This window comes from Sphaerodactylus townsendi, linkage group LG02, assembly GCF_021028975.2.
Source record: "Sphaerodactylus townsendi isolate TG3544 linkage group LG02, MPM_Stown_v2.3, whole genome shotgun sequence".
NCBI lineage: Eukaryota > Metazoa > Chordata > Lepidosauria > Squamata > Sphaerodactylidae > Sphaerodactylus > Sphaerodactylus townsendi.
Genome location: NC_059426.1, coordinates 169,346,020 through 169,358,277, shown reverse-complemented (window position 1 = coordinate 169,358,277; position 12,258 = coordinate 169,346,020). Strand labels below are relative to the sequence as shown.

The 12,258-nt window shown below is 45.7% G+C and overlaps 1 protein-coding gene across 1 annotated transcript in view; it reads left to right on the top strand.

Annotated features, from left to right (window-relative positions):
• Window positions 1-12,258, top strand: part of SYNE2 (spectrin repeat containing nuclear envelope protein 2) — a 260,281-nt gene that overhangs the window by 49,429 nt on the left and 198,594 nt on the right. Inside the window, 7 exon segments of the mRNA XM_048484653.1 lie at window positions 202-496; window positions 2,517-2,636; window positions 3,823-4,179; window positions 4,778-4,918; window positions 7,777-8,043; window positions 8,904-9,062; window positions 11,554-11,819. Of these exon segments, the coding sequence (XP_048340610.1) occupies window positions 202-496; window positions 2,517-2,636; window positions 3,823-4,179; window positions 4,778-4,918; window positions 7,777-8,043; window positions 8,904-9,062; window positions 11,554-11,819 (1,605 nt within the window).

Here is a 12,258-nt window from a genome sequence, read left to right as displayed (position 1 = left end):
GTATTAAGTCTGTTAAAGGGGCAGAAATTTTTTCTCCAGGCCTTTTGACAGCCCTCGCTCGAGAACGTCTCCTGCAACATATCTGTCTGCTTTCCGGGGCCATGAGATTCTTTCCTGCCTTTTTTCACACAGCCCCAAAGTCTGTTTTTAAAAAGATGTGATCGGTGAAATCGGCACTGAATTCTCCCTTCCCCGTTTCAGACACCAAGAGCAACTCCAGTCACAAATGGAACCCGACACACGAAGAGAGGAAGAAGGCCAGGCGGGACATCAGACACAGGAATTAAGCCTTGATCATCCACCCACCTCACCAGACATACAAACTCGGTTAACAAATTATACTGAACTCCTACAGGAAGCAGAAGGCTTAAGAAGTTTGTTGAATGAATTGGAAAGCCAGCGCAATTCATGGGGGGACGGCATTGAAGGGACCTTTGCTGAAGAATTACTGAGGGAGTTAGAACATCTCCAGGACCGTCTCCTTCGCCAGCTGCAGGTTGGTACCATGGGAGAGGTAGTGCGGGGTATTGGTTAGAGCAGTGATGGTGAACCTTTTCAAGGCCAAGTGCCCAAACTGCAACCCCAAACCCACTTATTTATTCGCAAAGTGCCAACATGGCAATTTAACCTGAATACTGAGGTTTTAATTTAGAAAAAAACGGTTGGGTCCAAGGCACACATTACTTGGGAGTAAGCTTGGTGGTAGTCGGTGGCTTTGCTTTGAAGCAATCTTGCAATGCTTTGAATGGGTGAATCACGACCCTAGGAGGGTTGAGAAGAAAGCCCCATTGCCAGCAACCAAGCTTACTCCCAGGTCAAGGATTGTGCTTTAGTTCTTCCCATGAAAATCAGTGGGGTTTAACAGCACTTAACAGAGTTATCTACACGTCGTGCTCAGCGGCCCAGGCCAGCCTAGGTGTGTGTGTGTGTGTGTGGAGGATTTTCCACCCTTCCCACATGACAAACTGTTTGTGCGCGTGCCCACAGAGAGTGCCATAGGTTCGCCACCACTGGGTTAGAGCGTTGGACCATGGTACAGGGAGTTTAAACCAGAGTGGATCTGATTTAAATCAAAGTCAGTACCACTTGTTTTAAATCATGGTGTTTTTTTAAACACAAAGACTCATTCTTGCTGCTATGACCTTAACATTTACAACCAGAGGTAGGTTTCATTTTTTTGAAACATAACTTTTCAGATTACTTTAACAATTATATAAAAAAATTATTGATTTGGTTTTACTGTTAGCAATACAGAGATAAATAATTGTGAAATTTGCTGCGAGGTGAACTATCTGCAATTTAATAGGTTAAATCATTCATATTGGGACAACTTTTCTGCTGTACTTAATTGAAAGGAGAGAAAAATAATCCTTGCCTTAATAACAATTTAAAATAGTTTAATTTAACCGAAATGGTAAAGTTACAGCATATGTATCCTTGTATTTGCTTAAACATCCATGTTTGTTCCAAATCCAAATCCAAAACCTTTATTAGGCATAAAACCGGTGCCAAGAATTTCAAATACAATAAAAAGATCATTATTGCTCAACTTGCAGTACACAGAGTAAAAATATAGCAACAGCTTCAGATATTTCAACATTAGAGTTATTTAGAAGCTTAGCCATTTTTATTTTATCGGAAAGGAGCATAAATCCTGTTGGTCATACAGTTCTCAAATCAGCTCTGATGTTGTTGTATTTTGAACAATGAAGCAGAATATGAGAAAGTGTATCAGTTGTATCAGGACAAAATCGACAGCAACGCTCATTTTGTGGAATACTAGAGAAGCGACCTTGAAGATATACTGACGGAAAAGAGTTACACTTGCTCTAGTCATGACCCATCTGCAATTGAAATTAATAAGTTGTTGCAGGTATAAAGCAGGTATAGATTTCTGAGGGATAATCCCAAAGAATATTGGAGAGCAAGAGCTTTGCTCTTTGCTCAGGAGAAATTGGTACTCTTGATCAAATAATCTAGTCTTTAAGCGATGGTAAATCTCCGGAGCAGTGAGCATTTGTAGGGCCTCCCAAGAGAAGCCCAAGGAAAAGATCTTTTTTTCAATATGTAGCCACCATTTCGAAAGCTGAAGCTCTCTCATTTCTAACTGGGACAAACTGTTAGGGTCAGTGCAGAAACAAAGACGCAGCCAGAACTTAAAAGTTACAACCCATGCCCTTGTTTCTAATAAATGTTGCCCTGATTCCAAACAAAGATCCATGTTTGTTCATTGATGTGGTCAAACAAATATCTTTTAAAAAACTTATCAGCCAGGTCTGCACATGAAAAACGTAAAATCGTTGTGTCCTGTATCTCATTCATCTCCATCTCAATTTTCTTATTTGTTCATAATCTGGAAAAGAAGAAGAAGCTTCCCAAACAATTTGGAGTGAATGAGTCTGTCAGAAGTGGGGAGGGGGGTGGGGGGGGGAGAATCTGTATTGGCTGCCCCCAGTCTGCTGTAGGCCTCAGGCGGGCTGAATTTCATTGACATTTCAAATCCCCTTGGATTCCAGAAGATGGCAAAACGTTTGGAAGATGACGCTGAGGAGCAACGGCATTGTGAAGAACTTGTGGCGCGCTTGAGGGCTACGCTGAGGGAACTCTCAGAGCCTTCCAGCAGGGAAGAGAAGCAGGTCAGGAGAACTTTTCCGGATCGGTTTGGAAATAGATCTGTCCAAAGAACAGTGGTTGCATAATGAAGGTTTAGGGGCAGTGGTGGGATTCAGCAGGTTCGCACCACTTCGGCAGAACCGGTTGTTAAAATGGTGCTTGTTAACAAACAGTTGTTAAATTATTTAAATCCCACTACTGGAACCGGTAGTTAAATTATTTGAATCCCATAGCTGTTGAGGGGCCTTTAAGAGGCAAGGAGCGCCACATAGGTCCTTGTGCCCAAAGAGAAATGAAAGCCAAGGGTAAGGTGACGGGGCGGGAAACCGGGGAGTGCCCCAAAGGCAGTGCGCTCCTGTGGCCGCGTGCGCGGGAGGCTGCCGCACTGCCTTCTGGGGCGCTCCCCTGTTTCCCGCCCTGTGACAGGGCAGGAAAAGGAGAGCGCCCCAGAAGGCAGTGCGGCAGCCTTCCAAAAATCGGGACACAGGACAAATTGGTTTAAGGCGGGACTGTCCCGCCAAAAGCGGGACATCTGGTCACCTTGGCTAAGGGGAAAGCTGGGGGTTGTTCTAGATTTTTGGTGGCCCTGGGTGGAGAATGCTCAGTGCCCCCTTCCCTTCCCTGCCCGCCAACCCTCTTCTTCTGCTTCCCTTTCTACCCACTCACCCACATACCCTTACAACACCAGTGGGGTGTAGTGGTTAAGAGCAGGTGGATTCTAATCTGGAGAACCGGGTTTGACTCCCCACTCCTCCACCTGAGTGGCGGAGACTTATCTGGTGAACCAGCTGTGTTTCCGCATTCCTACATTCCTGCTGGGAGACCTTGGGCCGGTCACAGTTCTCTCAGAACTCTCTCAGCCCCACCCGCCTAACAAGGTGTCTGTTGTGGGGAGAGGAAGGGAAAGGAGCTTGTAAGCCACCTTGAGTCTCCTTACCAGAGAGAAAGGCGGGGTATAAATTCAAACTCTTCTTCTACTACTACTTTCACCCAGTCTCCACGATTAAAATAGTTTCAACATTAGAAAACAAAGCATAAATTGCATTGTTTTATGATCAGGAAAATAACTTTCTGTGGCAGTCAGCCAAGTATTTTATTGTAATTATTTTATTTAGGAACTTCCTGTGTTGTCAAGGTCTTTGTGGAAGTAAGTCTCTATGATAGCTGCAAATGTCTTGTAATTCTATTCTTTTTGGCTTCCATTGAAAGGTACAGCAAGATCCTCTTGGCCAAATGGAAGATACATTACAGGAGATTATAGCTTTAGTAGAATCTGTCAAGCAGAAGCCCTCCCTGCTGGAATGGAAGTTTATTGAGGGTGGGACGGATATGCCTAAATATAAACTCAAGAAACATTTCAAAAATACGGTTGAATACACAGAGCAAGAGGCTGGGAATATCCACAATGACGTGCTCAAACAAAACAATGGATTTTCTGATGAAATGCAAACCCAAGAGCATGTAGGTGAGATCCGACAGACAGACAAACCAGCCATTACCGATTTCCCCATTGCTGCTAAAAGCATCAGTTTGGAAGAAGGCCTTGATGAATGGCAGGAAAGACTGGTAAGTAGGCTTGGAGATTCGGGTGCAACAAATACCACATTTGGCCCGAATCTGGGTGAATTCGGGCATATTCGGGCCAAAATTGGCTGAATATGTCCTGCCTGAATAGGAACGAATCCCAATGCACGGTATTTGGGCTTTTGGGGGGTATTTTTGGGTGTTTTTGCGTTTTGGCCTGCAGGGGGCGCGTTTTTAAAGCTAGCAGCACCAAGATTTCAGAGTATCATTCAGAGATTGTCCTGATGATACCACCTGAGTTTGGTGAAGTTTGGTTCGGGGGGGGGGGCAACATTATGGACCCCCAAAGGGGGTGCCCCATCCCCCATTGTTTCCAATGGGAGCTATATATTGTTTCCAATGGGAACATATTCTGGTACGTCCGAATATGTTATTTGTCTTATTCTGGCATAGAGATAATTTTATGCCCGAAAAAATTGGAATTCGAATTTCAGAGGCATATGACAGTGAGAGAAATGTTGGAGCAAAAACTACCAGAGCATAGCCACACATCCAGGAAACCCACAAAAGTCAATTTAATTATTCTTTAGCATCTTCTCCAAAGATCTTTGCCGAATTAATTATTTTATTTTCCTGTCAGCCAATGGAAGAATCCTTTGGAGGCAAAAGTCAAACAGCGACAGAAACTACGCAACCTTTCCAGACACAGCTGGCAGGTGAAGAGCAGGTGCTGGTTTCCATATCTACTGATTCCACAGAAGTCACAAGTCCATTAGCTGAGGTAATGTAGCATCTTTCCCTTTTAGTGCTCAGATTAATTATTTCATAGCCCAATACAGAGCGGCAGGGGGCAGGGGAGTTCCTCAGTGGCTGGGGATGGTGTGGTGAAGGCGGCACCATACCGCCTCCAAAGGGGTTTCGGGCAGGACGGAAAGGAGGCAAAACCGGGAGGCCTCCTGCTGCATGAATAGCCCCACTGGAAAAAAGAACTTTCTGGAATGCATCCAATCCACATGCAGAATAATGCACTTTCAATCCACATGCAGAATAATGCACTTTCAATCCACTTTCCATGCACTTTGCAGCTGGATTTTACTGTGGGGAGTAGCAAAATCCACTTGCAAACGATTGTGAAAGTGGATTGAAAGTGCATTATTCTGCAGGTGCGGAAGGGGCCTAAGTGCTGTTAAGTCATAATCCACTGCACTAGCGTGCTCTCCTGTGCTGGTGTAGCTTTGTGGCAGTGGGTTTGGATGCCACAGAGTTGTGTGGTGCCTGCCCTCCAGGATATTTGCTCTCTCTTCTGGCATAAATGCCCCTTATGTCAGCGGTGTGGGGAAACATGCTGGAGCAGGCTCTTGCCAATCCCAACCTGGATTGGGCCTTTTGGATATTTATTGGCTATAGTCTTAAAAAGTACTTGAAGTGACTTACGACAATTAATATTATTAGCAAGATTAAAGTGAAAGTATTACAATTAATTAAAATTAAAATCTGAAAGTGGCAGATCAAAAAAAAAGCAAAGGGATGCTTATGCAAGGCCCCTTCCTCACGTGGAGAATAATGCTATTTCAATCCACATGCAGAATAATGCACTTTCATTCCAGATGCAGAATAATGCACTTTCGATCCACATGCAGGATAATGCACTTTCAGTCCACATGCAGAATAATGCCCTTTTGATCCACATGCAGAATAATGCCCTTTCAATCCACATGCAGAATAAAGCACTTTCAATCCACATGCAGAATAAAGCACTTTCAATCTACATGCAGAATAATGCACTTTCAATCCACATGCAGAATAATTCATTTTCAATCCACGTGCAGAATAATGCACTTTCAATCCACATGCAGAATAATGCACTTTTAATCCACATGCAGAATAATGCACTTTCAATTTACATGCAGAATAATGCACTTTCAATCCACTTTCCATGCACTTTGCAGCTGGATTTTACTGTGGGGATTAGCAAAATCCACTTGCAAACAATTGTGAAAGTGGATTGAAAGTGCATTGTTCTGCAGGTGCGGAAGGGGCCAAAGTGCTGTTAAGTCATAATCAACTTATGGTGAATCTAGCAAGGGTCTTTTCAATGCAAGTGAGAAGCAGAAATAGTTTGCAATTGCTCTCCCCTCCAGAGCCTTCTTTGGCAGTCTCCCTCTAAGCATCGATTCAGTTTAGCTTGCAAAATCTGACCAGATTGGACTGTACCTTGCTGCCTTCCGTCCCAAGCAAAAGACTAAATGCATTTTTTTTCAATTGAGTAGAAAGCGGTCCATAACAAGAACGCCTTCAAAGTATTAAAATTAGGGGACAGAAAGTTCCAAAACAATTAACAGAATTGCATAGGAACTATTTTTTTTTCTTTTGGCGTCTGAAAATAGCAGGATAGGTGCCAGGTGAATTGGTGTGGAGGGGTCATTCCACAACGAGGGAGCCACCACAGAACATACAAGAACGCACGTGAAGCTTTCTTACACTGAATCAGATCAGCCCAACAGAGAGCAGACTAGCAGTGGCCTCACTGAGGGCAGCAGTGGCGTAGGAGGTTAAGAACAGGGTGTACTCTAATCTGGAGGAACTGGGTTTGATTCCTGGTCCTGCCGCCGGAGCTACAGAGGCTTATCTGGTGAACCAGATTAGCCTGTGCATTCCAACACACGCCAGCTGGGTGACCTTGGGCTAGTCACAGTTCTTCGGAGCTCTCTCAGCCCCACCCACCTCACAGGGTGTTTGTTGTGAGGGGGGAAGGGCAAGGAGATTGTAAGCCCCTTTGAGTCTCCTACAGGAGAGAAAGGGGGGTTGTAAATCCAAAACTCTTCTCTCACTCTTCTCTCAAGAGCCAAATAACACACCAACCCTGCAATCCTAAGCACAGGTACACTCTTCTAAATCTAGTGGCTTAGAAAAGCATAACTTTGCGTAGAATTACACTTAATTCCATCGTCTTGGGGACTCTTCCTTGCTCTGGACCCTACTGTGGAGCAGCAGTGGCATAGTGTTTAAGAGCAGGTGTACTCTAATCTGGAGGAACCGGGTTTGATTCCCTGCTCTGCCGTTTGAGCTGTGGAGGCTTATCTGGGGAATTCAGATTAGTCTGTGAACTCCAACACACGCCAACTGGGTGACCTTGGACTAGTCACAGTTCTTCTAAGCTTTCTCAGCCCCACCTACCTCACAAGGTCTCTGTTGTGGGGAGAGGAAGGGAAAGGAGTTTGTAAGCCCCTTTGAGTCTCCTTACAGGAGAGAAAGGGGGATATAAATCCAACTTTTCTTCTTCTTCTCACATGGGACGTAAGGGAAGAAGATCTGCCCTCTGTAGATCCCAGTTCAAGACCAAAGGAACGCTCTGCAATGGCGGTGTCCTTGCAGTGAAAGGAGAGAAGTTTCAGATTCACATTTCATTGCAAGAATTATAACCAGCCTCCATCCCCAAAGTATTGTCAAGCGTGCTATTCTTCTGTTTGCATTAACTTTTCTCTGAGACCTTTTCAGCCTCTCCCCCGGCCCCCCTCCCCCCCTTTGTGCTTCTTGTGCAGTAGAAATTCTTTCCATTAAGAAGCAATTTGGCAACTTTGGCCCTGAGGGGTTCTCCGGCTCCCCTCTTCCCAACACACTCTGCTTGCCATTTATCAGGGGTTAAAAGGCAACCGGATGAAAAGCAACAATTTCCAGCCCTCGACAAGTCGGAGCGGAAGGAGGGTGAAGAAATTCAGGCAGGCGCCGGCGGATAATCATCTTGCCGACAAGCCTCGGCAGCGACAGCGGGGTGATCAAAAGCAATTGCCGGCGACGGGCGGAAGGTCAGAGGCGCCTCAAACCACTTTGCCGTTAATGAATGGGAAAGTAATGGGGGCCAACCGGCTTCCCTCTCCTGCTACCTGTCCGTCGCCAGAAAGCAAGGTAATAATCTTCTATTGTTGCACAACTCCCATTCGAACGACGTATTCTTAGGCACTATTACCGATCGATGGCACCCATCACAGCCTTTGGTCCATTATTCGAGGAGCCTTGTGCCTCCGGCTTCTGGTAGTGGGGGGATCTGGCGACACTGTTGTCTGTGACAGCTGGTGATGGCCAGTTCCAGGTTTTGAGGCGCCTCAAAAAGAGAGTCCCGAGGGGGTCCCTTCCATCGCTCGGTAGCCGTTCTCACAGCCCCCCCCCCCCGTGTTCTCTGCATCTGCCCGTGCAGTCATCCCCTGCCTGCTCTTGACTCCTCCCACCATGTGCCCCGGGACTATAGTTTCAATTGAAGGACTCAGAATTGGAGTGTGATATTCTTCATTGCAGAACTATAGCAAGATATTGGCCGGTAGGAAACCACAGACAGTTCTGGAGTTACATCACAAGCTGTTCATTGATATACACGCAAGCCCCCCCCCCCCCCCATCAGGTAGAAAGGGTTTTTAGAAGAAGAAGAGTTTGGATTTATATCCCCCCTTTCTCTCCTGCAGGAGACTCAAAGGGGCTGACAATCTCCTTGCCCTTCCCCCCTCACAACAAACACCCTGTGAGGTAGGTGGGGCTGAGAGAGCTCCGAGAAGCTGTGACTAGCCCAAGGTCACCCAGCTGGCGTGGGTGGGAGTGCCCAGGCTAATCTGAGTTCCCCAGATAAGCCTCCACAGCTCAGGCGGCAGAGCTGGGAATCAAACCCGGTTCCTCCAGATTAGATAAATGAGCTCTTAACCTCCTACGCCACTGCTGCTCTCACTGAGTAGAATCAAAGTACATAATTGACTGAGATGACTTCTTTGTCTTTCTAGAGATTTACAGTGGAAGGAGTTTCCCAGACAGGTCTTGCTCCGCCAGAAGCCCAAGGACTTGTTGAATATGCTAAAATGGAGCAGAAGGTCCATGAGGTGAAAATTGAGGCTGCTGATTTGGATGTTGCATTGATGAATGGTCAACTGGGAGAGATAGAGGTACAGAAATAGCAAATTCACTCACCCATTGATTACACTTAATCTCCGGCCAGCTTGATCTTGTCAGATCTTTGAAGCTAGGGTTGGCCCTGGTTGGATGGGAGACCACAAAGGAAGTCCAGGACAAGCAATGGCAACCCACCTCTGTTTGTTTTTTGTCTTGCAAACCCTACGGGATCACCTAAGTCAGCGATGGCGAACCTTTTCGAGACCGAGTGCCCAAATTGCAACCCCAAACCCACTTATTTATCGCAGTGCCAATACGGCAATTTAACCTGAATACTGAGGTTTTAGTTTACAAAAAACAGTTGACTCCGAGGCACACGTTACTCGGGAGTAAGCTTGGTGAAGCAACCGTGCAACACTTCAAATGAGTAAATCATTACCCTAGGAAGGTTTACTCAGAAGCAAGCCCCATTGCCAGCAACCGAGCTTGCTCCCAGGTAAAGGATCATGCCCAGGCCAGCGTAGATGTGTGTATATGGGGGTGTGTGTGTGATTTTCCGCCCCCTTTACATTATGTACTCTGTGCACGTGTGCCCACAGAAAGGGCTCTGAGTGCCACCTCTGGCACCCGTGCCATAGGTTCGCCACCACTGACCTAAGTCATTTGCAACTTGGTGGCATTTTCCACCACCAATACGATATTCCTTTACAGAGACTCACACAGACTCCTCCTCCTCCTCCTCCTCCTCCTCCTCCTCCTCCGCCTTTCACCACAACATACTGAATTCATGACATAAGAACATAAGAACATAAGAACAAGCCAGCTGGATCAGACCAAAGTCCATCTAGTCCAGCTCTCTGCTACTCGCAGTGGCCCACCAGGTGCCTTTGGGAGCTCACATGTAGGATGTGAAAACAATGGCCTTCTGCTGCTGCTGCTCCCGATCACCTGGTCTGTTAAGGCATTTGCAATCTCAGATCAAAGAGGATCAAGATTGGTAGCCATAAATCGACTTCTCCTCCATAAATCTGTCCAAGCCCCTTTTAAAGCTATCCAGGTGAGTGGCCATCACCACCTCCTGTGGCAGCATATTCCAAACACCAATCACATGTTGCGTGAAGAAGTGTTTCCTTTTATTAGTCCTAATTCTTCCCCCCAGCATTTTCAATGAATGTCCCCTGGTTCTAGTATTGTGAGAAAGAGAGAAAAATGTCTCTCTGTCAACATTTTCTACCCCATGCATAATTTTGTAGACTTCAATCATATCCCCCCTCAGCCGCCTCCTCTCCAAACTAAAGAGTCCCAAGCGCTGCAGCCTCTCCTCATAGGGAAGGTGCTCCAGTCCCTCAATCATCCTTGTTGCCCTTCTCTGCACTTTTTCTATCTCCTCAATATCCTTTTTTTTGAGATGCGTGACCAGAACTGGACACAGTACTCCAAGTGCGGATGCGCACCACTGCTTTTATATAAGGGCATGACAATCTTTGCAGTTTTATTATCAATTCCTTTTCTAATGATCCCCAGCATAGAGTTTGCCTTTTTCACAGCTGCCATGCATTGAGTTGACATTCCCATGGAACTATCAACTAAGGCACGCTAAATCCCTTTCTTACCTGGTCTGTGACTGATAAGCACTGGCCCCTGTAGCGTGTATGTGAAGTTTGGATTTTTTGCCCCTATGTGCATCACTTTACATTTTGCTACATTGAACTGCATTTGCCATTTCTGAGCCCACTCATCTAATTTATCAAGGTCCGCTTTGAGCTCTTAGCAATCCTTTGTGGTTCTCACCACCCTACATAATTTGGTATCATCTGCAAACTTGGCCACCACGCTACCCACCCCTACTTCCAGGTCATTTATGAATAGGTTAAAGAGCACTGGTCCCAAAACGGATCCTTGGGGGACACCACTCCCGACATCTCTCCATTGTGAGAACTTCCCATTTACACCCACTCTTTGTTTCCTGTTTCTCAACCAGTTTTTAATCCATAGGAGGACTTCCCCTCTTATTCCTTCATTGCTGAGTTTTCTCAACAGTCTCTGGTGAGGAACTTTGTCAAAAGCCTTTTGGAAATCCAAGTAGACAATGTCCACCGGTTCACCCCTGTCCACATGCCTGTTTACACCCTCAAAGAACTCTAGTAAGTTTGTAAGACAGGATTTGCCTCTGCAAAAGCCATGCTGACTCTTTCTCAGCAGGTCTTGCTTTTCTACATGTTTTATAATTTTATCTTTAATGATAGATTCTACTAATTTACCAGGAACAGATGTCAAACTGACTGGCCTGTAATTTCCCGGGTCCCCCCTAGATCCTTTCTTAAAGATTGGTGTGACATTGGCCATCTTCCAGTCTTCAGGGATGGAGCCTGATTTCAGGGATGACCAGAGGATTGCTGCTAGTTTGGAGTCACGGTCATGGTATCTGAATGGAACTTCCAAGTCCAGATAAACCTTTTGTTTGAGAAATGAAGAGATGTATTTATGTTCTTGAATTCAGGGGATGAAATCATAATCATTTGTTTGCCTGGCCTTCCATTTCAGCATTTATGCACCCAAGTGGAAAAACAGAGGGCCAGTGCTTTGTTGTTATGGCAAGGAGAATGCTCGACCACTGCACAAGTGAGCAAGCCCGATCTGTCAGACTCGCACAGCCTGGTTTCTCGCTGGGACCAACTGCTCCAAGGTTTAATGAGCGTGCAGGAGGCCAAACGGCATCAATTACATTTAGTTAATAATTACCAAGGATGCCTGGCTGCGGTTCAGTCTTCCATGAAACGTTTATCAGTGGAAAAAGAGCACATCAAAACGTGAGTACAGGGAAACCTTTCTCAAATTTTATCGAGCATGTGTTGGATTTCTGAATCGGTTCATTTGCTCGAATAGACTTCTGCTTTTGGGACAGGCAGAGCGATGGAAAGAACCTTGTGCTGGTTTTTCTGTCAATTTGCTGTTAAAATAATAAATATCGTACATTTTTATCCTACCCTTCTTCCAAGAAACCCTCGGTAGCCTACATTTTATCTTCCCCATTTTATCATCTCAACAACCTGTAAAGAGGGTAGGACAGATCTTTGGTCAGCTGGTTTCATGACAGGGGGAATTTGGACCCAGTTCTCCCTGATTCTTGTCCAACACTCTAAATAAGAACATAACAACAAGCCAGCTGGATCAGACCAGAGTCCATCTAGTCCAGCTCTCTGCTACTCGCAGTGGCCCACCAGGTCTGAAGCTGTCTGAACACTACTA